At 53.9% G+C, this 27,877-nt stretch overlaps 1 protein-coding gene across 4 annotated transcripts in view; it reads right to left on the reverse strand.

The window, feature by feature from the left end:
- LOC123375359 (proteinase-activated receptor 4-like) overlaps positions 1 to 27,877 on the reverse strand; it is a 62,564-nt gene that overhangs the window by 4,149 nt on the left and 30,538 nt on the right. The window contains exons 1-2 of one of the 4 annotated variants that reach the window (XR_006581415.1): positions 14,029 to 14,165; positions 13,416 to 13,806 (exon numbers count right to left, since the gene is read on the reverse strand). The exons of 2 other annotated variants lie outside the window; for them this stretch is intronic. Coding sequence is in view for 1 of the 2 variants with exons in the window: in XM_045026146.1 (XP_044882081.1) it covers positions 14,029 to 14,125 (97 nt within the window). In the remaining variant the exon portion in view is untranslated. Of the gene's footprint in view, positions 1 to 13,415; positions 13,807 to 14,028; positions 14,224 to 27,877 lie in introns of those variants that run through there. One more of the 4 variants, XM_045026146.1, reaches the window with a different exon arrangement.

A 27,877-nucleotide genomic window follows, 5' to 3' on the forward strand; every position in this document is an offset into this window, starting at 1 on the left:
AGCCCAAGGACTCTAGTCGAAAATCTCCTAGATCAAAGGATGCTGCCAGCAGCAGCACCCCGGACACGCTGCAAAGTGGCAGATGCACCACGGGTGTGCTGTGAGCTTCCACTGCTCACTATGGTTTTCACAGTGTCTCAACTTGCTGGCCCCCCACCCTCCCAGAACACGCAGCCAGACACACACAGCCTGTGCTCCCCAGAGGTTGTGATGTCGGGATGCACCGTGCCTGGGAGGCTGGGGTTGCTGTGGTCCAGGGGCAGTTAGTCTGAGCCCTGTTCTGAGGAGGAGCCTGGCACTCTGCTGTGCGTTACAGGTGGCTGCGTGGAGTTTATGCTTTAAAGCGTTCGAGAGCAGCTAATGCTTAACCAAAGCGTGGTTCAAAGTACCAGGCAGACGCTGTTACAGAAAATTAGCAGCAGTTTGTTGGTACTCTGTGTGGTAGGCCAGGCCTTGACCGCTGGGAACAGAGCACGTTAACCGCAGGGCTCGTGGTAGTACGCTACTAAGTCGCCACATTAAACTGTGTTTGAGACAATTCCATCTGAGCCCTGCTCCAGACAGACCCTGAATCTCTTGCTGCTCTGATTGCAGGTGTTCGTTCTAGCACGACTGAGCAAGAATCCTGTGGGGAAATGTACACAGGAAAATAGCAGTGGACTTTTCACAGGGTGGAGCAGGCTGGTAGCACCACCTGTTAGTAAGGTTGCCCAGCGCTTCCTGTTACAGGGCCTTGTTTTCAGTTCCCTAAAGCTGTACCAAACTTATCCACTTGGGCTGAAATTGTCCACGCAGGATGCCTGCCTCAGGTTGAACTTTGGGGGGGTGGGAGGGAGTTGCAGCCAAAATACTTCAGCCATTTGCAAGGAACTAGGGCGGGAGACCAAGACCAAGACTGGACTGGCTGACGTTTCCACGTCACCACCAGGAGGCCATGCTGAGCACCACCATTTTTGTTGTTGTTTTTCAGTTTCCAAACATCAAAATGAAACACAAAATACTGAAATGTTTTGTCTGGAAAGTGGCATCATTTTTCCACTGAAAACTTCTAGCCAAATGGACCTGGTCTCTTGGAGTTCCGATAAAATCCAGCCAGGATTTTTTTGTTCAAAACCATGTTGACCTGCTCTACTTGCTCTAGTGTTGCAGTGATTTTGGAGACCAACCTGTACAACTTAATCAGGAATGTCCCCTGGGCTCTGTGTATCCACCATGAGCTGATGTTGCCTCCTCCTCCAACAGCAGAGGTGCATTAAATCTTGATGGGCCTCCATTGTAAAAGGAAGCCCCTTGGAAAAAAAGGCTGGATTTTACCCTGGAGAACTGGTCTGTCAGGGGAGCAGTTGTCTGGCAACAAAGTCACCTGACTGCAGAAGCTGCTGGTCACGCGCGCGTGTGTGTGTGTGTGTGTGTGTGTGTGTGTGTGTGTGTGTGTGCCCTTTCTCTCTCTCTCTCTCTCTGGTCATTTTTCACCAGTTTAAAAATGTGGGGGGACCCATCTATCTGAAGATGGCCTCCCAAGGAGCTGAATGGGGGGAAATGCAGATAGGGTTTATTTTGTATGGATCTGTGTTAGGGCTGTCAAGCGATTAAAAAAATTAATCGTGATTAATTGCACAGTTAAAGCAGCAAAGAATCCTGTGGCACCTTCTTCGGAAGAAGTGGGTATTCACCCACGAAAGCTCATGCTGCAAAACGTCTGTTAGTCTATAAGGTGCCACAGGATTCTTTGCTGCTTCTACAGAACCAGACTAACACGGCTACCCCTCTGATACTTGCACAGTTAAAAAAATTAATTGTGCAATTAAACAATAGAACAATATTTATTTAAATATATTTTGGATTTTTCTACATTTTCAAATATACTGATTTCAATTATAATACAGAATACAAAGTGTACAGTGCTCACTTTATTTTTTATTACAAATATGTGCACTGTAAAAAACAAAAGAAATAGTATTTTCAATTCACCTAATACAAGTACTGTAATGCAATCTCTTTATCATGAAAGTTGAACTTACAAATGTAGAATTATGTGCAAAAAATAACTGCATTCAAAAATAAGACAATGTAAAACTTTAAAGTCTACAAGTCCACTCAGTCCTATTTCTTGTTCAGCCAATCACTCAGACAAACAAGTTTGTTTACATTTGCAGGAGATGATGCTGCCTGCTTCTTGTTCACAATGTCACTTGAAAGTGAGAACAGGTGTTCGCATGGCACTGTTGCAGACAGCGTCCCAAGATATTTACATTCCAGGTGTGCTAAAGATTCCTATGTCCCTTTGTGCTTCATCCACCATTCCAGAAGACATGCGTCCATGCTGATGACAGGTTCTGCTCGATAACGATCTAAAGCAGTGCAGACTGACGCATGTTCATTTTCATAATCTGAGTCAGATGCCACCAGCAGAAGGTTGATTTTCTTTTTTGGTGGTTCAGGTTATGTAGTTTCTGCATCAGAGTGTTGATCTTTTAGACTTCTGAAAGCATGCTCCACACCTCATCCCTCTCAGATTTTGGCAGGCACTTCATAGAATCATAGAATCATAGAATCTCAGGGTTGGAAGGGACCTCAGGAGGTCATCTAGTCCAACCCCCTGCTCAAAGCAGGACCAAACCCAACTAAATCATCCCAGCCAGGGCTTTGTCAAGCCTGACCTTAAAAACCTCTAAGGAAGGAGATTCCACTACTTCCCTAGGTAACCCATTCCAGTGCTTCACCACCCTACTAGTGAAAAAGTTTTTCCTAATGTCCAACCTAAACCTCCCCCCTCTGCAACTTGAGACCATTACTCCTTGTTCTGTCATCTTCTACCACTGAGAACAGTCTAAATCCATCCTCTTTGGAACCCCCTTTCAGGTAGTTGAAAGCAGCTATCAAATCCCCCCTCATTCTTCTCTTCTGCAGACTAAACAAGCCCAGTTCCCTCAGCCTCTCCTCATAAGTCATGTGCTCCAGCCCCCTAATCATTTTTGTTGCCCTCCGCTGGACTCTCTCCAATTTATCCTCATCCTTCTTGTAGTGTGGGGCCCAAAACTGGACACAGTACTCCAAATGAGGCCTCACCAGTGCTGAGTAGAGGGGAATGATCACATCCCTCGATCTGCTGGAAATGCCCCTTCAGATTCTTAAACCTTGGGTTGGGTGCTGTAGCTGTCTTTAGAAATCTCACATTGGTACCTGCTTTGTGTTTTGTCAAATCTGCAGCAAAAGTGTTCTTAAAATGAACATGTGCTGAGTAATCTGAGACTACTACAACATGAAATATATGGCAGAATGTGGGTAAAACAGAGCTGGAGACATACAATTCTCCCCCAAAGAGTTCGGTCACAAACGTAATTAACACTTTTTTTTTTAATGAGCATCAGCAGCATGGAAGCATGTCCTCTGGAATGGTGGCCGAAGCATGAGGGGGCATACGAATGTTTAGCATATCTGGCATGTGAATACCTTGCAATGCTGGCTACAAAAGTCTCATGCAAACACCTGTTCTCACTTTCTGGTGACACTGTAAACAAGAAAAGGGAAGCATTATCTCCTGTAAATGTAAACAAACTGAGGCTGTGGGAGAGCACATGTTTATGCTCCAGGGTGAGTCCAAGGGCCAGTACTAGTTCAGGGGCACCATGCCCTTCTAGAAAATATCTTCAGAACGCCTTGTGTAATGGATGGGCATTGGACAGTGAGTCTCCCGGTCCTCGATTGCAGTAGCCACCAGATCTTAACAGAGCAACAGTGCACGTATATATCGCTAGGCCTGCTTTGCATGTGGTTACTAAAACCAGTCACCAACAGTGCCCATGTGGCTTCCTCTTTCTTAATGTGCAGACAGCAAAGACTCAAATCTGCCATCAGCCTAACGCTTCGTTGCTGCCGCTGCACCACACAGCCTGGAAGTGCCCTACAAGATGGGCCTTAGCAACCGTCAGTGCAGAACCTGAGCAGAGTCGCTCTGCTGAATTCCTGTGTGTCAGAGCCATGCCTGACAGATTCAATAGCATCAGCACCAAAATGAGGCCCCACAGCCCTGAAGCTCCAGCAGGATGGCTACATGGGAAAGCCCCTGGTGCTGACAGCAGTAGGGATCGGGGAGGAAATGTGTGTGTAGCATGGGGCCACATCCAAAGGGGCAAGATCCAGCAGATGTAGAGTTCTGAGGCCTGGAGCCTGGTCTACACTACGCGTTTAAACCGGTTTTAGGAGCGTAAAACCGATTTAACGCCACAACCGTCCACACTAGGAGGCACCTTATATCGATTTTAATGGCTCTTTAAACCGGTTTCTGTACTCCTCCCTAACGAGAGGAGTAGCGCTAGTATCGGTATTACCATATCGGATTAGGGTTAGTGTGGCCGCTGATCGACGGTATTGGCCTCCGGGCGGTATCCCACAGTGCACCACTGACCGCTCTGGACAGCAATCTGAACTCGGATGCAGTGGCCAGGTAGACAGGAAAAGCCCTGCGAACTTTTGAATATTTCCTGTTTGCCCAGCGTGGAGCTCCGATCAGCACGGGTGGTGATGCAGTTAAAAATCAAAATAAAGAAAGAGCTCCAGCATGGACGATGCGGATGTGATCGCTGTAAGGGCAGGCAAAACTGTTCTATCAGCGCTCCGTTACAGAAGACGAAATTCAAAATCATTTTTTAAATATCTCCAGACAGACGCCATAGCAGGGACTCAGCGCACTGCTGCGTGGCAAGCGTAACGGAAAGCCAAAGAATCAAATGGATGCTCATGGACTGGAGGACTCAAGCTATCCCACAGTTCCTGCAGTCTCTGAAAAGCATTTGCATTCTTGGCTGAGCTCCAAATGCTTCTAGGGTCAAAAACAGTGTCCGCGGTGGGTCAGGGCATAGCTAGGCAATTTACGCACCCCCTCCCACCCACCCCCAGAAGTGAAAGGGAAAACAATCCTGTCTTGACTCTTTTACATGTCACCCTATCTTTACTGAATGCTGCAGATAGACGGGATGGTGCAGCACTCAACAACAACATCCTTCCTCCCACCCCGCCATGGGTGGCTGATGGTACAATAGGACTGCTACCCGTCCTCATCATCAGCCTATTGGCACATGGGGCAGTGCAAAAGGACTGGTAACCATACCAACTTGCTTGGGACAGGTTGATCAAGGTTGCCTGGTCCTAATTTTTCCTGGTAGATGGTGCAGTATGGCTGATATCCATCATTGTCATAGCAACAGGGGGCTGAGCTCCATCAGCCCCCACCCTTCATGTGTAAAGAAAAGATTCAAGTGCCCCTGAACTAGCAGAGGGATGCACTCCTTACTGTCCTGTCTGGACTATCATAGCAGCTGGAGGCTGCCTTCACTAACAAGTCACTGTGTCTTATTCCTGCATTCTTTATTACTTCATCACACAAGTGGGGGGACAATGCTACGGTAGCCCATGAAGGCTGGGGGAAGAATGAAATGAACAGGTGGGGTTGTTGCAGGAGCACCCCCTGTGAATAGCATACAGCTCATAATTTCTGCAGGATCTGACACAGAGCAGCTGTGCTCTCTGGTTCTCTAGGGCCTTGTCTACACTACAAGACTATTTCGAATCAACTTAGTTCGAATTTGTGGATTCGACCTTATGAAGTCGAATTTGTGTATCCATACTAAATACACTAATTCGAATTTCTGAGTCCACATTCACGGGGCCAGCGTCGACTTTGGAAGCGGTGCACTGTGGGAAGCTATCCCACAGTTCCCGCACTCCCCGCTGCCCATTGGAATGCTGGGTAGAGCTCGCAATGCCTGCTGGGGGAAAAATGTGTCGAGGGTGGTTTTGGGTAACTGTCATCATTCAACCGTCACTCACAAACGCCCTCCCTCCCTGAAAGCGCCGGCGGGAAATCTGTTCGCGCACTTTTCTGGTCGGTTACAGCGCGGACGCCACAGCACTGCGAGCATGGAGCCCGCTGCGATCATCGCTGCACTTATGGCCGTTGTCAACTCCTCGCACCTTATCGTCCACCTGTGCAACAGTCAGCTACTGAGAAATCGGGCGAGGAGGCTCCGGCAGCGCGGTGAGGAGAGTGGCGCAGACCTCTCAGAAAGCAGGGTACGCCGGGCAGTGGAGATCATGGTGGCAAAGGGTCAAGTTCATGGTGTGGAACGGCGATTCTGGGCCCGGGAAACAAGCACGGACTGGTGGGACCGCATAGTGCTGCAGGTCTGGGATGACACAGAGTGGCTGCGAAACTTCAGGATGCGTAAGGGCACTTTCCTTGAACTCTGTGACTTGCTGGCCCCTGCCCTGAAGCGCCAGGACACCCGGATGCGAGCAGCCCTGAGTGTGCAGAAGCGAGTGGCCATAGCCCTCTGGAAACTTGCCACGCCAGACAGCTACCGGTCAGTAGCGAACCACTTTGGCGTGGGCAAATCTACCGTGGGGGTTGCTGTGATGCAAGTAGCCCACGCAATCGTTGAGCAACTGCTCTCAAAGGTAGTGAACCTGGGAAACGTTCAGGTCATCATAGACGGCTTCGCCGCGATGGGATTCCCAAACTGCGGTGGGGCTATAGATGGGACTCACATCCCTATCCTGGCACCGGCCCACCAGGCCAGCGAGTACATTAACCGAAAGGGCTACTTTTCCATGGTGCTGCAAGGACTAGTGGACCATAGGGGACGTTTTACCAACATCAACGTCGGGTGGGCGGGCAAGGTTCATGACGCGCGTGTGTTCAGGAGCTCTGGTCTCTTTAGACTCCTCCAGGCAGGTACTTTCTTCCCAGACCACAAAATAATGGTTGGGGATGTGCAGATGCCTACAGTGATCCTCGGGGACCCAGCCTACCCGCTAATGCCCTGGCTCATGAAGCCCTATACAGGCGCCCTGGACAGTGAGAAGGAACTCTTCAACTACCGGCTAAGCAAGTGCAGAATGGTGGTGGAGTGTGCTTTCGGACGTCTCAAGGGGAGATGGCGGAGCTTACTCACTCGCTCGGACATCAGCGAAAAGAATATCCCCGTAGTTATTGCTGCTTGCTGTGTGCTGCACAATCTGTGTGAGAGCAAGGGCGAGGCCTTTTTGTCCGGATGGGAGGTTGAGGCAAATCGCCTGGCTGCAGTTTACGCTCAGCCAGACACCCGTGCCGAGAGAATATCCCAGCGGGAAGCGCTCTGTATCCGGGAGGCTTTGAAAGCAAGTTTCCTCAGAGATCAGGGTAACCTATGACTCTCCACTTGCTTTCAAGAGAAACTGACCCTGGGCCTGTGTCAGTTTGTGTCGATTTGGATCTGCGGCTACATGCCTTGTTCTCCAAGTTTCCCCCACTTCCAAAGCACGTTTTTAAGCAAAGTAATTGTTACACTCATTATTAATAAATCTTTCTTTTACTTTGCATTTCTGTTCTGGTGTTGAGACATGGACGCATACTGTGCTGGGCACGGTGTGCACTGACGTACAGACCGCTTCCTCCATAGAGGACTGACATCCTCCTGCTCCTACATAGGTCTCTGGGGTGGGGGACGGATGACAGTGGTTCTGCATGAAGGGGAGGGTTTGCAGGAAGGGGCGAGTGGTGCCTTCTTTGCATAGGGGTTTGGATGACGGCAGTGGGCTGCGGGTTTCTGCGTGGGAAGGGGTGATGGGTGTGGGAGAAGGGTGACTATCTGTCCGTGGATGAGGGCTCTTGTTGGGGCTCAGGGCAGCGGATAGGCTCGTGGATCCGTTGCAAGTGCATCGTAAGGGCAGCCTGCCTTCACAGTAATGGCGTGACAGGCGCTAGGACCCTGGACAATTATACACATTACGAAATGAACAGGGGCAGCATACACAACACAGAATGACCCTGGTGCCTACTGACTGCAGTGTGTGTGTGCCCCGCAGTTGATCCTTTCCCCAAGTCTGTACCCTGGTACTGTAGGCTATACCGTGCAAGTATGAAACCCCTGTCCACCCCATACACCGAAAAATCCTCTGACAGGAAAGACATGACGGAAACAGTGATTAACAGCAAACAGCTTTTATTAATCTAATAAACAGTGGGGGGATGAACCTTGGATTTGGGACTGGCTGAGCCTATAAGGGAAGCACTTCTACAAATTTCTAACGTGAGAAGTGCGGGGTACACGGCCGCTCTGCTCTGGTTCAGTGACAGTTCTCACGTCCTCTACCACCCCTCCGTCTTGTACTTTTGGGTGAGGGGGGGCCAGGACTTCTTGGCTGATGAGGGCGATTGCAGAGACACTGCAGGGGGGCCCTGTCCTCCAGCCTGCGGTCCTGCAGGACATCAACAAGGCGACGAAGCGTGTCCGTTTGTTCCTTCATGAGACCAAGTAGCGTTTGGGTGGTCTGCTGGTCTTCCTGCCGCCACCTATCCTCACGTTCCATGAGTGTGCGATGCTGCTCACATAGGGTCTCCCTCCAGTGTTTCTGCTCTGCAGCCTCTGCTCGGGAGCAGACCATCAGTTCAGCGAACATGTCGTCCCTAGTCTTCTTCTTTCGCCGTCTAATCATTGCCAGTCTCTGCGAGGGGGATGCCGGGGCAGTCCGGGAAGGACCCGAAGCTGTGTGATGGGGAAAGTTAGTGATTTCCTTGTACAGATACATTTTCGCGAACAGTGAACACCGTCTAGTCAATTTCCATGAAGAAGACCGTACCGGACAACAAGTGTCACGTGGTCTCCAGAGAAGCACAACATTTTGGCCTACGCTCTGATTGGCTGCGCCATTGCACAGGAGAGCGGAGAAGTCGGGAGAGAGAGCAGAATCCCTCTAGCAGAGAGTCCTGGTAAGCCTTACAGTACATTATGCTTATCAGTTAACGGATAGCTGTGCCATCGTGCTAACGGCAATCTGGAAATCAGATACTATGACCCTTTTGCAGCCACTCCCGACACTGCAGGGGAAAGATCAATGTATGCTTTTCCTGTGTGGCCTACAGCACGTGGCTGCTAAGCGCGGGGCTTTGTTATGCAAAGTATAAGTAAACCATTAAGAACAGTAACTATTCGCTAATTGCCCTAATTAGATGCAGCACTTCAGTAACGAGATTACCCTGAGGCGTGTCTCTCGAGTGCAGAAAGAAAGGATGTTAAGGGAAGCACTTCACCGACCGGGACCCTACGCGGCCATGCTGGTAGAGGCGATGGTTCCCCTGTATCTGAGGATGTCGTGGCGTGGAAGAGTGAGCTTCACCGGAGGACCAAATAGGGCACCTCTTCCTCGAAACCTCCTGCGGAGGGTATTTGAGGAACTGTTTGAAGCATTTGTGGAATTGTCCATGGAGGACTATTGTTCCATCCCAATCTGTGTAGACCTACTGTTCGTTTAGTTTCCCTTTAAAAACTTTTAGATATAGTATTTATAGATAGAATTTATATTTTTGGTATACATGTTTTCGAGCAAATAAATATTTTCTTGTTTATACGACTTACCGCCTGATCCTTCCCCTGACTCTGAGTCCGGGTTCACGGCCGGTGAGGGTTGGTAGGGGATCTCTGTGAGGGTGAGGAACAGATCCTGGCTGTCAGGGAAAGCGGCATTGTGTTCGCTGTCGCCTGCGCCTTCCTCCACGGACCCTTCGTCGTCTTGCCCATCGGCGAACATCGAGTAGGAACTGTCCTGGCTCACTATGCCATCCACTGAGTCCACGGTCAGTGGTGGGACAGTGGTGGCAGACCCACCGAGAATGGCATGCAGTGCCTCGTAGAAGCGGCATGTCTGGGGCTGTGCTCCGGAGCGTCCGTTTGCCGCTCTGACTTTTTGATAGCCTTGCCTCAGGTCCTTGACTTTCACGCGGCACTGCATCGCATCCCGGCTGTATCCTTTCTGTGTCATGGCTTGGGAGACCTTCTCGAAGGTCTTTGCATTACGCTTGTTGGAGCGCAGCTCCGACAGCACAGACTCCTCGCCCCACACAGCGATCAGATCCTGGACTTCCCGGTCTGTCCATGCTGGGGATCTCTTTCTATTCTTGCATTGGGCTGACTCCTCTGCTGGAGAGCTCTGCATCGTTGCAGGTGCTGCGGAGCTCGCCCCGATGTCCAGCCAGGACGTCAGATTCAAAGTGCCCAGACAGGAAAAGGAATTCAAATTTCCCCGGGGCATTTCCTGTGTGGCTGGTCAGAGAATCCAAGCTCCGACTGCTGTCCAGAGCGTCAACAGAGTGGTGCACTGTGGGATAGCTCCCGGAGCTACTAAGTTCGATTTGCATCCACACCTAGCCTAATTCGAGCTAGCCATGTCGAATTTAGCGTTACTCCACCTGTCGGGGTGGAGTACCAAATTCGAACTAAGGAGCCCCCTAGTTCAAATTAAATGGCTTCCTGGTGTGGACGGTTGAGCAATTAGTTCAAATTAACGCTGCTAAATTCAATTTAAGATCCTAGTGTAGACCAGGCCTAGTACACTTGCCCATATTCTAGGCAGGACTGATTCTATTTTTAGATACCAAAAAGGAGGGATTGACTCAGGGAGTCATTCCCAATTTTGGCTTTTGCACCCCTGGCTAAGAGCAGCCAGGGGCACTTATGACAGCAGCAAATGGAACCGTGCAAAAGGACTGGTAGCCATGATCATCTTATTACCAATTTATGGATTGGTAGATGGTGCAGTATGGCTGATAACCATCTCTGCTGTCATGCAAAAGCAAAAGCATGCTGCTGTGTAGCGCTGCTGAATCGCCTCTGTCAGCGGCATCTAGTACACATACGGTGACAGTCACAAAAGGCAAAACAGGCTCCATGATTGCCATGCTATGGCATCTGCCAGGGCAATCCAGGGAAAAAAGGCGCGAAATGCTTGTCTGCCGTTGCTTTCCCAGAGGAAGGAGTGACTGACGACATTTACCCAGAACCACCCGCGACAATGATTTTTGCCCCATCAGGCACTGGGATCTCAACCCGGAAATGCCAAGGGGCGGGGGAGGCTGCGGGAACTATGGGATAGCTACAGGATAGCTACCCACAGTGCAACGCTCCAGAAATCGACGCTAGCCTCGGACCATGGACGCACACCACTGATTTAATGTGTTTAGTGTGGCCGCGCGCACTCGATTTTATAAAATCTGTTTTACAAAACCGGTTTATGCAAATTCGGAATAGTCCCGTAGTGTAGACGTACCCTGAGACTCAGATCCCTGAGGATCCCTGCTAGCAATTGAGCCACAGATGCGAGTGTCCACAATGCTTGAGAGGCGCCACCAGGGGGTGGGAGGTGGAATTGGAGCCCCTGTGAAAGGTCAAGCAAAGGAGCCTCGTATAACACGTGACATGGCAACCCAAGCTTGGACCAAGTGAGAATGGCTTGAGCTGTGGCAAAATGGCCAGACCACTTGGTAAGAGCTGATGGCTGGGCTTTTGGGAGCTGGATCCTCTCGCAGACACTAACACAGCCCCAGCTGCAAGTGACAACTGGTAATGGCACCCAACTCACTAGTGCTGAGTCTGAGCAAAGGCTGGCTGTTGGAGTGCGTGACCTCAGCCGCACAGCGCACAGCCTGAGTCAGCAGCCTGACCACGGCTGCTCAGAGCTTGGCGAGGAGCTGCACTGGCCAGGCGGAATACCCCAGCGGACAGCACTGGCAGCAGCCCGTGTGATGGGAAACATCCAGGGGAACAGCTGACAAGGAACTGAGGAAAGAGGAACTGAGCACACAATTCACTGATTGCCAAGCCAAGATGCGACCAGAGCGTTATCTGGGCTGACACAGCGAGGAAAGCCATGTCCATTGGCCCCACTGGAAAGGGGGACCTGCACTGTGCCAACAGCCCCGGGGAGGCAGATATAGCAACATTAGAGATACAGCCACATTTCCCATGGCACCTGAGCCAACCAAGATAGCAACCTGTGTGCAGAGCGGGGAGGTGCCTGCAGCTCCCCTCACACACAGGGGTGATTACAACACCAGCAGGATTGCAGGGCTCAGGAGAGAGAGAGAGACTCTGCAGACAGCGGTTGGGATCGTGGTCTCTGTTTTCTCTTGCTAAACACAGTTTTGCCAGGACGCAGGCATTAGTGCTGACTGGATGGCTGGCAGAGGGTGCAGGATGGATGGTTAATGCATTTGTGCATTCTTTATGCCCGTGTGCCAGAGGGGATGTTACAAGTCGATACATTAAGCTCAGTTGCGTGGAGCTAGCTACTTGGCTCCACGCAGCTGAGCTTAATGCATCAACTTGTAACATCCCCTCTGGCACACGGGCATAAAGAACGCATGGCATTGCAAGGTATGCACATGAGCACAGCGCTGCTCACACTGTGCTCCATAAAGCTGAGCCGTCTCCCCACCCCACCCAGCCTCCTTTACAGCCATTGGATTCTATGACATCTGGCCAAGTGGCTGAGAGCGTTGGACACTGCTGCATCCAGGAAGTAGTCATGCAGGGAGCGGGAGGCCATCCATCGACCTGCTGTGGTTGTGATACTCACAATACCCTTCTGGAATATGATACTGTGGGCCCAGGGCACCAGCCCCATTTATGTCTGTGAAGCAAAGTGCATCCAGCCCTGCCATCGTCCACAGCAGGGAGAATTTTACAAGTGCACAGAGCAGCTGAACCTAGGAATTCAGGTGTGTGGGGCAGGAGTGGGTCCCAGGGATGGAGGTCAAGAGCTCACCTGAGTTGCAGACAGGAGGGCATAAAGCACCAGGGGAAACCAAATCCTTCAGGCAAGATTGTCAACATGGGTGGCTTAAGGTCAGGCTCCTGGGTCCATATTTAGGTACCTAAGTGGATGGCCTGATTTTCCCCAGCAGGTCCTGTTGACTCCAGTGGGAGCTCAGCACCTTTGAAAATCAAACCACTCCTTTAGGTGCCTGAAGATGGACGTAGGAGCCGAACAGCAGCCCCCAATGTTCCTCGGTCATGTTTCAGACCCAGCTGGATGGATTTCCTGCAGCCTGCGCCAAAGTCTGCCCCTTGGCTCTTGGACCAGGCAGGGAGCATTGCAGGTCAGCAGGGGCATTTGTTGTTATTTCTACCCAGCTGAGGTGGAGGGTGCCCGGCTAACAAGCCCATAGCCTTTTCATTTGGAAAGTCTACCAGCTGAGAAGAAGGAAGTGCACAGCCTCCATCCCTCCTCCCTCAACCCCAGCGAAGTCTCAATCTGACTGTCTCTAAGACAGTCATATGTGCCCTCTTGGGGGTATGCAGAGATCTTCCAAGAAGTACATCAACTCATCTAGATATTTGCCTAGTTTTACAACAGGCTACAGAAAAAGCACTAGTGAAGTCAGTACAAATTAAAATTTCATACAGACAATGACTTGTTTACATTGCTCTATATACTGTACACTGAAGTGTAAGGACAGTATGTATATCCCAATTGATTTATTTTATAATTATATGGTAAGAATGAGAAAGTTGTTCAGTAACAGTGTGCTGAGTCACTTTTGCATTTTTATGTCTGATTTTATAAGCAAGTAGTTTTTAAGTGAGGTGAAACTTGGGGTACACAAGACAAATCAGACTCCTGAAAGGGGTCCAGTTGTCCAGAAAGTTTGAGAGCCACTGCTCTGAGATAAACAAACAGCTGCCCCAAACGCTCCCAGCTCCAAACAGGCAAGCTCCACCGCCTTGGCAATAGTAGCCCTCAGTGATAACAGAGCTCACGGGCCCGTCCCCTGACATCCTGGAAGCAAACAGCGGCTGGGCCAGCCGGTCAGAGTGGGACAGGAGGGCTCAGTTCCAATGCACTACGAGCCCTGGGCTATGGGTGAGAATTCCATCAGCCAGGCGTCCAGCCGAGGCCTCTGGGAGCAGGAAATCCTTGCACCAAACAGGAAGCCGTGGCAACACATTCACCCCGTGGGGCCTTGGCCTCACCCACCAGGCAGCTCGGCACCTAGGCAGGGAGAAGGAAGAACCCATTTGCCTTATGCAGCCTTAGGAGCAGTGTGTCCAATTCTACCCAGCCAGGGCCGAGAGAGTCCCCCACGGAATTGCTCCCTGCCCCCCGCTGCAGTGAGCCCAAGAGGGGAGACCCCCATGTGCGTTGGGATGGCTTGAAGGGGGAAGGGCAAACCTCCTCACCGTGTGGATCAAAGGAGCCTCGCAGGGCGCTTACCTGTGGTGCATTGCTCAGCCCAGCCCAGCCAGATGCAGGTGAGCATGAGTGAAGTGCAGAGAGCTGCAGAGCATGGCCCAGACTGCAGGGACATCATGTTTGCAGCTCATGTGGGCTTGGCTTCCTCTGAACTGGAGCAGCGAGTGAGCACATGCATGGTGCCTTGCCAGGCTCTGTAGAGTGCTGGATGAGGGGACAGACTCTGAGGTAAAGTCACAGTGATGACACAGGCACTAGACGTCTCCCTCTGGTTCCTTTTCTGTCACTTTCTCTTCCTCTTAACTTGCAGGTGAAGGAAGCAGATGCCTGGGGCGGCCAATAGAAAGGGGCAGCATGTCCGGATCTTTGGCGGCGGGTCCTTCACTCACTCTCCTAGTCTTCGGCAGCAGCTCAATCAGGTTTATTTTTTTCTTCACCTCTACGGGTGGCAAAAAAGCTGGAGATGGCCCTGGTCTCTGTGATTCTGCATTTGAATGCCCAGGGCAGGCGCTCACACATGAGGGGCTGACAGCAGGCCTGAAACGCTCCCAGCCACAGCATGTCTCTGGGGGCATACCGCCAGGGAGCCATAATGGCAACCTGACAGGGGGTCCAGATTTTCCTCCCCAACCCATGCCCTTGTGGGACAGACCAACAGACTGGAGTAAGGATTAAACCACTGGGTTCTCTAGCCATTTAACAGGGGCCTGTAGAAATTACTCTAGATATCTGGAGTATTTCATAGAGAACCGGGTCCTTTTCTGAGGGGAAGCCTCTGGAAACTCCTCGCTCTCCTTTACACCCGGGAGGACTTTCCCCAGGGTGCACACACTGTAAGGTCCAGCGACACAGTGACAGATGGGTGATTCTCAGAGAGCTGTGAATCGTGGAATGACTAGGCTGGGCAGGGATCGGGCACATGGCGGGGTAGGACAGCGTGCTGCAGGCTCCCAGAAATGCTGTGGCTGCTTGCTAAGATGTCCAGCTCTCGCTGAGGCTTGCACTGAGCTGGCTGCCACTCACTCAGGCCGCTGCTGCGGCGTGGGAGCACCCGTCATTGCTTTAGCTGCAGCAGCTGCTGCAAGGGGAACTCTCCTCCTGCATCCCACCCCAGCACCGTGGCGCACGGATGGACCAACTCATCCCCACTTGCCCCATTGCTGGACGTACCAGTGATGCAAGGAGAGGAGCCAATAGAGCAGGGCCAAGCTGCAGCACTGAGTGTGAATCTTGCAGCCACTACAGCCCACCTCTACATGCAGCTTCCTGGTCTGCTCTCCAGCCCCCACCCACCTCCTGCTGCCTTTAGCTTTCTCCTGAGCTGGCCAGTGTAGGCACCTTCTTAGCAACAGGCTGTCAAAGCAGCACAGCCCCCAGCAGATCCCGCCGCTCTCATCCTCCACGGGGGGCTGAGCACTTTGGAAAATTTGGCCACGACTCCCTTCTCCTGCCCATCCTTCCCTGGCCAGCCAATCAGGCAGCTTCCTGCAGTGAGGTACTGGGAGCGGGGTGAACGAGCAATGGGAAGAAGGGAGAAGGAGCCACTGGCCCAACTCCTTGTGCACTCTTTGTGGGTCCCCTAGAGAAAGGCCAGCAGGGTGACCGTGCACTGTGGCTCCTATCTCACCCCCATATTCCAAGCCATAACTAACAGCCCAGGCTGCTGCACTGTTGCACAGGGCGTCTCTCGCCTGCAGCCACTTACACCAATAAAAGCACAAGCAAAGAGAGCAGAAATCCAGCCGCCTCCCAGCAGGACTGGGGCAGATGAGGCAGTTCAGCGTTCCTGCAGCGTGGAGCCTTCTGAACAGCAAAAAGCCCTGAGCCGGGCTCCAGCCCTATGCAGCTGGCTGAATAATGGAGATGGTGAATAATACTGTTATTCTGTGAATAAATTATTCAGGAATTTTCTGCATTATTCAACCAATTCTATTTTCAGAGTGTTCCGAAGAGCTGGGCTGGTGAAACAGGGCGCCGCAGGGACACTGCAGGAACCAGGCCTAGCAACATCAGAGCTAGCGCCAGGCTTCAGAGAACTGGCCTAGGGTGGAGAACATGGCAGAGCTCAGAAGCAGTGAAGCCCCATGACACCTTTTGCTGGAGGTCAGGCTAGGCCTGGGGCAAGACTGAGAATGGGCCTGGAGCAGGGGGCCCCAGCCTCTGTCATTTAAACCACCAATAAACTCACTCAGGCCTGGTCAGATCTATGCAGCAAGACACCACAGTAGGGCTGCACCCGTCCAGGTTTTCTCAGGAGCATCCATTTTTTGAGGTAGCTGTCCCAGGAAAGCTGGATGGGTGCTCAGTGCCCACTGCCAGCTGGCCAGTGTTATGGGCTCAGGATCAGCCCACATGGCCCATATTTTGCACCTCAGAATTGGGAGCCCTACCTGTGTCCTTGAGACCCCCATTGGGCTCAACACCCTGGATCTGACTACAGGATCAGGTCCTTGCATGTCTGCTGACATGCTGGGTGTGATCATCATGGTTAACGTTGCAAAACAGTTCCAATGCTAGAGCTAGCTGCAAATCCCCATTTGCCCAGCCAGAGAACCAGCCGAAACCTGCCCCTGCAGGGAGACTGGCTAGTCTCGGATGAATTGAGATGATAAGTCAGGCTATGTTTCTGGGCTAGGAATCAGAAGCTGTGATGCCACGACCCCAGGCTGGGCCAGACCTCACACCCTGGAGGTGGAAAGAGACTTGTCCTGTTAGTGATGCTCGGAGACAGCCAGGGCTGTGAACCAGCGACTCCCGCAGGAAAACCAGGGGGACAAAGCCAGGGCAAGGGGGACCTTGATCCCTACTCTGCTCCTATCTGACACCCCCGCCCCGTTCCTACTGTTTGACCCCCACCATTGTCTGACACACACACACACCCACTCACCCACCCACCCCCTGACTCCTTCCATTGCTAATCCCCATCCCATCCTAATCCTGCCCTGCCCAGGCCCTCTCTCTGGGTGCCCAGGACATTCCTCACCCCCTTGTTCTGCCCTGTCGTGCAGGTGCCAAGCGCGAGAGCCCTAAGTGTGGGGTGCTGAAGTGTCGGGAGGAGCCTCCCAAACTCCTGGGCTGCAAGTTTCAGGAGCGATACTTCGTCATCCAGGATCACAAGCTGCTGCTGCTGAAGGAGAAAAGGGTAAAGCAGGACCCAGACCTGGCACTCTGGGGCAGCCCAGACACGTGGACAGCGCTGGGTTAGGAGGGGGCCTGCCACAGCCCCTGGGATCAGAAAAGCTCTCCCAGAGATCGGGCAGCCAGGCCAACGCCCTGCCCTGCCTCCAGCCATGGGAATGGGGCGTGCGGTCCGGGAAGGAGGGGCTGCCAGACCTGGCTGTGAGGGGCGGCCGTTCGGCCAGCTTGTGCCAGGGGAAGGTTCTGGATTCTCTCTGTGCTCCTCACACACCCGAGTCTTGGGGCCCTTTCCCCATGTGCAGAGTGGGGGGCCCTGTCCCATCCCTGGGGCTGGTTGAGAAGGGATAGGAGGCCTCAGGGAGAGGAAGAGAGGGGTGCCAGTGAGGCTGGAAGGGCTGGGCTAATGTGGCAGAGAGCAGAGCGGAGTGCAGGGCTGGGGGGGGAGGGGAGGGGAGCCAGCAGAAAGGGGAGGGCAGGCCGGGGCCAGTGGAGGGGAGGTGTGCAGACAGGGAGGGCAGGGCAGGGCTTGGGGAATGGGGAGTATCCATGGGCAGGGCTGAGTGTCTTGCTCTCTCTTCTCAGAGTGCCCAGCCGGAGCGGGAGTGGCCCCTCAACATGGCCAAGGTTTACATGGGGATTCGGAAGAAGCTGAAGCCACCGTCCCAGTAAGAGTCGGGCTTGGGGTGCAGGACCCTTCCGAGCAATAACACCTGCCCTGATGGTAATCTCCCCACACCCTCTGCCCAGAGCTGTGCCTGGCATCTGTCAGCACCCCCACTTCCTGGCCCCGTTTGCCTGGCACTACCCCTAACCCTACCCCAGACTTGTCCTACAGCCTCGGGCGTGACCTTCACCAGGCGAAGCCCTGATTCGACCCCCCTTGTGCCAGGAGAGCTCTAATCACATCATAGAATCTCAGGGTTGGAAGCGACCTCAGGAGGTCATCTAGTCCAACCCCCTGCTCAAAGCAGGACCAAACCCAACTAAATCATCCCAGCCAGGGCTTTGTCAAGCCTGACCTTAAAAAGCTCTAAGGAAGGAGATTCCACCACCTCCCTAGGTAACCCATTCCAGTGCTTCACCACCCTACTAGTGAAAAAGTTTTTCCTAATGTCCAACCTAAACCTCCCCCCTCTGCAACTTGAGACCATTACTCCTCGTTCTGTCATCTTCTACCACTTAGAACAGTCTAGATCCATCCTCTTTGGAACCCCATTTCAGGTAGTTGAAAGCAGCTATCAAATCCCCCCTCATTCTTCACTTCTGCAGGCTAAACAATCTCAGTTCCCTCAGCCTCTCCTCGTAAGTCATGTGCTCCAGCCCCCTAATCATTTTTGTGGCCCTCCGCTGGACTCTCTCCAATTTATCCACATCCTTCTTGTAGTGTGGGGCCCAAAACTGGACACAGTACTCCAAATGAGGCCTCACCAGTTGCATCACCCAGCTGCTGTGCCCCAGCTCCAGAGCCAGCCTGATAGGGACCTGCCAGTCTGCCCCAGCTCGGACACTGTGACCCCCCCAGTTCAACCCCCCCGCACCCGGAGCTCTGGCTCTAGCACCTGCCCTGGACTGACTGTGCCTTGTGTCCCTCTGCTCTAGGTGGGGATTCACTCTGATCCTGGACAAGCAGCAGCTGTGAGTACCTTGTGGGGTCCCCTTGCCCCAGGGACGCAGGATGCTGGGGTCCCTGTAGCCATGACCTGCTGCTCGGGATCCCCAGATCCAGTCAGGCCATTGGGATTCCCCTTCCCCCACCCCGGCAACTAGGGGTCAGGAACCTGACGCAGGAGCTGGAACCTGAGAGCAGACAGGTTCTGCCAGAGCCACTAGCTGCCCATCCTGGTGGCACAGACTGCAGAGCATCAGCAGCATGGACACTGCCTGCTCCCTATCCCCACCCCCCACCCCCCCACTGGCCCCTGCTCCCTCTGCTGCATACACACGCCTCTGCCCCTGAATTCACTGCTCCCCACATGAGCTTTCCAGACTTGCTCTGGGGCTCCAGGGCCCACCATGAGCTGCACCTTTAAGAGCGCCCAGCACGTGGCCTCCTGCACCCCCGGTTCCAGGCGAGAGTCTGCTGGCCCCAGCCCATCCCCTGCGATTGGGCCAGATACTTGTACACCCCCATGTCCTTCCTCATGGTCTGAGTCCCCATCCAGTGAGCCTGCCAGAGTGTGTGGTCCTGATGGCATGTTCCCACTGCCCCCATGAGCTCATTGCATCTCACACTGCTCTACACAGTATGCCTGGGACAGCTGTGCACCCCCTGCCACCACTGCCAGCCCCCAGAGTGCTGTCCCTGCCCCTGTGCTCTGCTGGAGTAGTGCTGAGCAGCCAGCAGGCCCAGCGGCCAGGCCCAGCTCGGGGCTGGTAGCTGGCAGTACTGTTAGGGATACAAGCCAGCTGCATGACACCAGCCAAGCCGCTTCCCTTTTCTTTCCTCTTCAGTCCCTGTGGCCTGGCATGTGACCCCTGTGGTTGTGCAGCATGAAGGCTGAGAATGGTAACTGCCCCACAGCCAAGGAGTCTGGGAGGCAGGGCTGGGCTGCTGGCTCTCTCCCCTCACATGCCCGTGCCGTGTAGCTGGGGGAGCCAGAACATTGGTGGATTGTGACTGCGGAAAGCTCTCAGCACTACACGGAGGCGCTGCTGGCATTGGCACTAGTTAGAGGGAGCTCCCCAGGCTGTGGGGTGAGCTGATCCCTGCTGGGCTCCCAGGCCCCTGTGTGGGGAACTTCCCATCTTCGGCCAGCCCCTGGGGAAGCTGAGAGCCAGGCAGGCAGGGCCCTGCAGCTGGTGATGCCATTACAGCGAGCTGCCCTGGGGAGCACCTCTCTCTGTGGGTAGCAAGTGCCAGGTCCCCAATATCCAGCCAGTGTCTCCTGTGGCTCTGCAGGTGCCTGGCGTGTGCGGGGCAGGCCGAGCTGTGGGACTGGACCACCAGCATTCTGAAGGCTCAGGTGGGTGAGAGCCGGTGTGCCAGGCATGCAGCGGGCCTGGGGCAGGGTGGGGGCTGAGAATGCCAAGCAGTGACGTGTTGGCACTCTCATGCAGCATGACGACCTGCGCCCAGTGATCATGAGACGGCGCTCCTCCTCCGACCTCACCAAGCAGAAGTTTGGCACCATGCCCCTGATCCCTCTGCGGGGAGACAATACAGATGCCACCATGCTCTCCGCCAACCAGACACTGGTAAGGCAGTGCCAGCACCCCCAGAGCCTTGCAGCGACAAGCTGCCAGCCCACTGCGCCACCTCCAAACACCCCCACCCAGCTCCAGACAGGCTCGGGAGAACCAGTGAACTACGCAGGGGTGCTGCAGGCTGTGTTCGTTGTGCAGGGCTGCCTCTCTGTGCCGTGGGTGTGAGAGCTGGGCCAGGCTGGGCAAGGGGTGATCTGGGTGTGAGTGAGACTGGGGCTGGGCATGGTGTGAATGGGGCCATATTTGCGGGCGGGACCAGCTGGTTCCCCCCTGGAGGCAATTCCCCTCACTGATCAGCTGACCCTGGCCCAGCAGGCTGAGATCAGAGGGGTGCTGCATCTGTACCGACAGCTGTTTTCCAACCAGCCTGGACGCACTAATTTGACTGTCCACCGGGTGGAGACCGGGTCACACCCCCCTATAAGATGCCCCCCTTTTCGGGTCACCGGAAAAACTGCCCAGGACCTAGAAAGAGAGGTCAGGAACATGCTAGCCTTGGGGGTGATCCAGCCGTCCGCCAGCCCTTGGGCCTCGCCGGTGGTGCTGGTCCCCAAGAAGGACGGGTCGATCCGGTTCTGTGTGGACTATCGAAAGCTCAATGCCATCACTGTATCGGATGCCTACCCCATGCCCAGGCCTGACGAGCTCCTAGACAGGCTGGGAGGCGCTCGGTACCTCACCACCATGGATCTTACCAAGGGCTACTGGCAAGTGCTGCTGCACGCAGATGCCAGGCTGAAATCGGCCTTTAACACCCCTCTGGGGGTCTACGAGTTTCTGACCCTGCCCTTCGGCCTCAAAGGAGCGCCGGCCACCTTCCAGCACCTGTCTCCCAGCTCCGAAACCCCGCAGGACAGCACCAAGAAGAGGAGTGCACAGCTGCCCTCGCCCATCAACGAGAAGCTCATCCAGGAGCTCAGTAACATCAGCCTCAAGAAGAACGAGTGCCAGGCGGACGGGCCTGGGCAGCAGGTCACGTGACCTTGCATGGCAGGGCCAGCTGCAGGTAACATCCTGTGATACCTGAGCCCTCTCTGGACACTCCTGCCTCACTCCCCATCTGGCATTCCCAGGGCTGGCTGCCATGTCCCCACCTCCCCCAACCCAGAGGAGCCCAGCGAGCCACCCCAGGACGGGTCACAGCATTCAAGCCTCCAGCCCTGCCCTCCCAGGGTTCCTCCAGCTCTCTTGCCTAGGCCAGGTGGTGTCAGCTAAAGGCAGCAAGGGGGACACCTCCAGGCGCTTGTTAGTGGGATGCAGAAGTTGGCTCTGACCCTTAAGGCATTAAGCCAGAGCAATGTCTGCCCCCAGAGCACTGCACCCACAGCAGGGGGACACGCCAGCTCCGATACCTCCACAGGAGGGCATGGGACTGGAGCCTGCCCTGGGTCATGGGCAAGGCAACTGAGGCAGGAGGAGGAGATTGTTCCTGAGCCCAGCTCTGCAAAGCAAAGGGAAGGCACTGAGAAGGGAAAAGCAGAAACTAAATTACAGGAAGGAGGCGAATTTTTGCAGACGTGCATTGTGCCTGGGTGTCTGCGTGGGAGGTGTGTCTGTGTGTCTGTCTGGGTGGCTCCAGTGTGCATGACGTCTGCGTGGGAGGTGTATGCAGTGGCTGTGTGTGGTTCCTGTGGCACAGTGCCTGTGTGGGAGGTGTATGTGATGGCTGTGTGTGGTTCCAGTGTGCACAATGCCTGTGCCGGCTGTGCAGGAGGTGTGTGATAGTTGTGTGTGGTTTAAGTGTGCACAATGCTTGTGCTGGCAGTGAAGGAAGTGTGCAGTGGCTGTGTGTGTTTCTCATGGCACATGCTGCTGCTTCTGGGAACTGCTTGAGATAAGCGCTGCCCGGAGCCTGAGCCCTGACCCCCTTCCAGGCCCCAACCTCCTGCCCCAGCCCTGATCCCCCTCCCGCCCTCCAAACCCCTCATCCCCAGCCCTGCCCAGAGCCCACAGCCCCAGACGGAGCTCTCACCTGCTCCCCACACTCCAACCCTCTGCCCCAACCCAGAGCATCCTCCCACACCCTGAACCCCTCATTTCTGGCCCCACCCCAGAACCCACACCCCCAGACCAGAGCCTGTACCTCCTCCCACACCCCAACTCCCTGTCTCACTCGGAGCCCCCTCCCATACTCTGAACCCCTTGGCTCCACCCCCAGCCTGGAGCCCCCTCCTGCACCCAGAGCTCCTCATTTCTGGCCCCACCCCAGAGCCCGCACCCCCAGCTGGAGCCCTCATCCCCTCTCACATTTCAACCCCCTTAGCCAGCCCAGTGAAAATGACCGAGTGAGTGAGGGTGGGGAGAGCAAGCAACAGAGGGATGGGAGGATGGAGTGAGTGGAGGCCACCTCTGTGGGTAGGGCCGTGTCTGTGAGCGGGGGCTGCCTGCGGGGCCACGTCTGGGTGGGTGAGATTTCCCCCGGGCTGTGTCTGTGGGGGGGGCTGTGCCTGTGGGTGGGGCTGTGTCTGTGCAGAGGTCTCAGCCCTGCTGCACAGTGAGCCGTGCACCCCGTGCGTAGCAGTGTGTCCTGCCTGGCCCCACGTGAGGGGTTTGCTTTCTTCTTTCCTGCAGCCTGACCCCTCTGCACTGGTGTGATGGAGTAGGGGCTGTCTGCATGGGGGTTGGGAGAGCCGGGGAGGATTTTAGCTGAGGGACAGGTATTCAGCCTGTAACCTGAGCTAGGCAGGGGGGAGGGGAGGTTAACACCTCTGCCCGGGGAGCTAGGCAAAGGAAAAGAGCTGAGTGGAGAGGGTTGGGTCAGTTTTCAGTTTGGGTCTGGGTGGTGGGAGTTCAGGGAATCCTAGGCTGGGATCCAAGCACCCTGAACCCCCAGAAGGGCCAGATTGAGAGGTTCCTGGCCCTGGCCACGAGCTCTGCTGTATCCTGTGCTCCTGTTGTTTAATAAACCTTCTGTTTTACTGGCTGGCTGAGAGTCACTGTGAGTCCCAGGAAAAGGGGTGCAGGGCCTGACTCCCCCACACTCCGTGACAACTGGTGCTAGCGGTGGGATATACTGCACCCCGTGGACAGCGCTTCCTGCAGTAAATGACTGGGGAGCAGTAAAACGAAGGGGCGATTGTAGGGGTGATTAACCCCTGGGAGTGTTAGGCCTGAATGAAGATATAGCAGACAAATCAGGTATACCAACCTGACTGAAGTCAGGCTAACAGAGGTTTCTGGGTAATCCCAGAGTGGAAAAATACTGAGAAGCAGCATTGTCTCACAATGCCCTGGAAAAAGTGAGATAAACCAGGGGTTGCATTCCTGGCATAGTACCAGCAGTGCAGTGTTAGGAACAGTGTTTGAAGAACTGATAAGAAACTCTAGCATCCCACAGTTCAGATTCTAACTCCCTGGTTGAGTTATAGGCTTGTTTAAAACTCCCCTGTATTCCTAACTTTTGGTGCTTGTTAAGATATTATTAAATAATCTGTAGTTGTAGACATAAAGTCTAGGCATGTGTGTATATTAAAAGTGTCTAGTTTCGAGTTGTTAGACAAAGGGGGGTGGGTTGCTCAAGTTAATGATGTATGATGTAATAAAACTGTCTATATAGTGTGATAAACTCAGGACAGACAGTTGCCAGAGGGGGGGGGAGGAGTCAGTCCCAGAGGGTTAAAAGGCCCTCCTCCTTATCAACTGAGAGGCAACTACAGGTCAAGCAGGTTCAGCTGAGAAAGGGTTACCAAGGTAGCAAATTAGAATCAGCTGAGGGGAGCTACCTGAGGGTAATTAGGATCAGCTGGTTCCAACTTGGAGCTGCCTGAGACCTTTTTAAACCCCTTCCTGGGAGGAAGGAAGCGGGGGGGAAAGCAGAGAGAGAAGGAGCCTGGCTACCAGGAGTGTTGAAACAGCAAGCCTCCCCAGGCAGAGCGGCAGGACACTCTCCTACAAGGCAGGGTAAAAATACTTTAATTAAGACTGGTGAGAAGACAGGGAACAGACTTCCCCTGAGTCCTAAGGGGGACTGTATTACCCTAGCCGGTCTCTCCAGAGCTAAAAACAGCAGAGGCTGGGGAGACTGAGACGGGACTTTGCCACACGTGGTGTCAGGGGTGGGATTTGAGTGAGACTTTGCGGCAAACCGTCTCAGGGCAGGGTAAAAGCACCCCAAAAAAAAATATGGAAGATGTAGTGAAGGCATTGGTGCAGGCCACTGCGGCCCAGCAAGAAGCTACCAGGGTGCAGATGGCTGCCCAGCAGGAGGCGGTACGAATGCAGCAGGAGACAAATCAACTCCTGATGAGCCAGGCGGCTCAGGATCGAGCCACCTTGCATGAGGTTGTGAACCAGCTAAAGGCCCTGACCACCCTAACGCATGGGCCCCATGGGACTCGGCCCCTGCACGCCAGCCGCTACTTACAGAAGATGACAGTGGATGATGACGTGGAGGCGTATCTCCTTGCGTTTGAGAGGACGGCCCAGCGGGAGGCCTGGCCCCAAGACCAGTGGGCCAGTATCCTGGCACCTTTTCTGTGTGGGGAGGCACAGAAAGCGTATTTTGATATGGCAACAGAAGCAGCTTCCGATTACTCCCAGCTAAAGGCGGAGATCCTGGCAAGGTCGGGCGTGACGACAGCTATAAGGGCGCAGAGGTTCCATGAGTGGAAATACCGAGCCAACAAAGCCCCCAGGTCCCAGCTGTTTGACCTGATCCATCTGGCCCGGAGGTGGCTGTGCCCCGAGACCCGCCGGCCGGAGGAAGTCGTGGAAACCATAGTTGTGGACAGGTACATGAGAGGGCTACCACCGGACATACGAGGATGGGTCAGTCAAAATGATCCCTCCTCCTATGATGAGCTAGTTGCCCTTGTAGAGAGATGTCTAGCAGCACAGGAACTCTCTCGGACCACTGGGGAAGGGAGGCGCCAGGATAGGAGGCAAGGCTACGTACCAAGGGCCCGAGTTGCCATAGCTCCAGGCCGAACTATGGCAGGGAAGAAGGAGGACGAAGAGCGGCCAAAGTACTCGGAGGGACCTGGGGACTGGGAGAGAGAGACTCGGGGGGTAAGGCCCCACAGCCCAAAAATTAAGGGGCTGCCCCGAGGAGGGTACCGATGCTATGCATGTGGAGAGATAGGGCATATAGCTGCCCAATGCCCAAACCTAGAGGAGCCCATGCAATGCGACCTGGGAAATCTAGAAGAGTCATGTGACCTGATAAGCCTAGTAGGAGTAGCGACGGTCCCTCATAGATATACTAGGCAAGTTAAAATGAATGGTATAAAGACCACCGCGTTAGTAGACTCAGGAAGTGCAGTCACGCTGGTCTCGGGAAAGCTGGTCGGGTATGATCAACTATCCCGGGCCAAGCGCACAGGGATATCCTGTGTCCATGGGGATGTAAATTACTATCCGACCATCCGAGTGAAAATAGAGGTCCAAGGAAATCCCACTAAGGTGATGGCGGGGGTGGTCCCGAAACTCCCCTACCCAGTCCTCATAGGGCGAGACTTCCCAGGGTTTGGCAGTCTACTTCCTGGAGAGGAGTCAGAAGAAGGTAACACCCCAGAGAGCAATGGGGTGGCCTCAATAGTTAGCAACCCCCCAGCCTTCCAAGAATTTGCCCAGGACTTATTCTCGCCCCCTGGGAAAACCAGGAAGACTCGGCGAGAAAGGAGGGCAGATAAGAGGAGGGGAACGAGCATCTTGGCCCAGAATCAGAAGCCTATACTCGTAGGGGAGAGAGTTGGCCCAACGGACGAGGGGACTAGGCAGGAGGATTGGGAACCAGTAGCCGGGCCCAGTTCCCCAGGGACCTCCCTTGAAGGGGAGGGGGAGATAGAACCCTCTGAGTTTGGGCAACTTGGAACTTCACTAGAGAATTTTGGACAGGATCAGGCCAATGATCCAGTATACCAGAACATTCACAAAGAAGTAGTGGAGGTGAATGGGGTCCCTGTGGAAGGGAGAGCCAAGGGCCCAAGGCCGTATTATATGATCAAGAAGGATCTGCTGTACCGTGTTGTCCGTATCCAAGAGCAAGTCGTGGAACAGCTCCTAGTACCACAGAAACATCAGAGGGGCGTGATGGAGCTAGCTCACAGCCATTTGTTCGGGGGACATCTAGGGGTAGATAAAACCCTAGACCGAATTCTACAGAGGTTTTTTTGGCCTGGAATATATGCAGCGGTCCGACGATATTGTGCCTCCTGTCCAGAATGCCAGTTACACGGGCCCCGACCCCGCTTAAGGGCACCTTTGGTACCTCTCCCGATTATTGAAGTCCCCTTTGAGCGGATAGCTATGGACCTAGTAGGGCCGTTAGAAAGATCAGCCCGGGGCCATCAGCACATACTGGTGGTGCTAGATTACGCCACCCGATACCCCGAGGCCATTCCCCTACGGAACACTACGTCCAAGACCATAGCTAAAGAATTAATCCAAATTTTCGCTAGAGTGGGAATACCCAAAGAGATCCTGACAGATCAAGGAACTCCCTTTGTGTCTAAATTAATGAAGGATCTATGTGCAATGCTCCACATAAGGACCCTAAGGACATCAGTCTATCATCCGCAGACTGATGGCCTCGTCGAGCGTTTTAAGGACGTTGAAGAGCATGATACGAAAGGTGGTGAGCCGGGATGGGAGGAACTGGGACACCCTGCTACCGTACCTAATGTTTGCGATCAGGGAGGTGCCTCAGACTTCGACTGGGTTTTCCCCGTTCGAACTGTTATATGCTCGCCACCCCCGTGGCATACTGGACATTGCCAAAGAAAGTTGGGAAGAACAGCCGAACCCAGGGAGAAACGTCATCGAGCATGTGTTGCAGATGAAAGACAGGATAGCCCAAGTCACTCCCATAGTGCGGGAACACATGGAGAGAGCACAAGGGGCCCAACAAACATATTACAATCGCCAGGCGACGACCCGAAAATTCCAGGTGGGAGATCGGGTGATGGTACTCGTACCCACAGCAGAGAGCAAGCTCCTGGCCAGATGGCAGGGGCCATACGAGGTAATAGAAGCCGTTGGAGAGGTCGATTACAAAGTCCGACAGCCCGGACGCCGGAAGCTGGAACAAATCTATCATGTGAACCTGTTGAAACCTTGGCAAGACAGAGAAGCGCATGTGGTCACTATAGGGTCACCCCCTCCCGAGAGCAACCTGCCTGGCCAAGTGGGAATATCCCCAGAATTGACCTCTGACCAACGAGTGGAGGTGATCCACATAATTGAACGCAACCAGGATGTGTTCTCGGAAAAGCCAGGCAGGACTACTGAGGTTCACCATCACATCCTCACGGAGCCTGGAGTGAAGGTGAATGTAAAGCCATACCGGATCCCGGAGGCGAAAAGAGAAGAGATCAAGTCAGAAGTCAGGAAAATGTTGAAGTTAGGGGTCATTGAAGAGTCTCATAGCCAATGGTCAAGCCCAGTGGTCCTAGTACCTAAGCCGGATGGCAGTATGAGGTTTTGCAATGACTTCCGGAAACTGAATGAGGTGTCCCAATTTGATGCGTACCCTATACCCCGGATAGATGAGCTAATTGACCGACTCGGGAAAGCACGATTTTTGTCCACC

This window comes from Mauremys mutica, chromosome 8 (assembly GCF_020497125.1).
Source record: "Mauremys mutica isolate MM-2020 ecotype Southern chromosome 8, ASM2049712v1, whole genome shotgun sequence".
NCBI classification, from domain to species: domain Eukaryota; kingdom Metazoa; phylum Chordata; order Testudines; family Geoemydidae; genus Mauremys; species Mauremys mutica.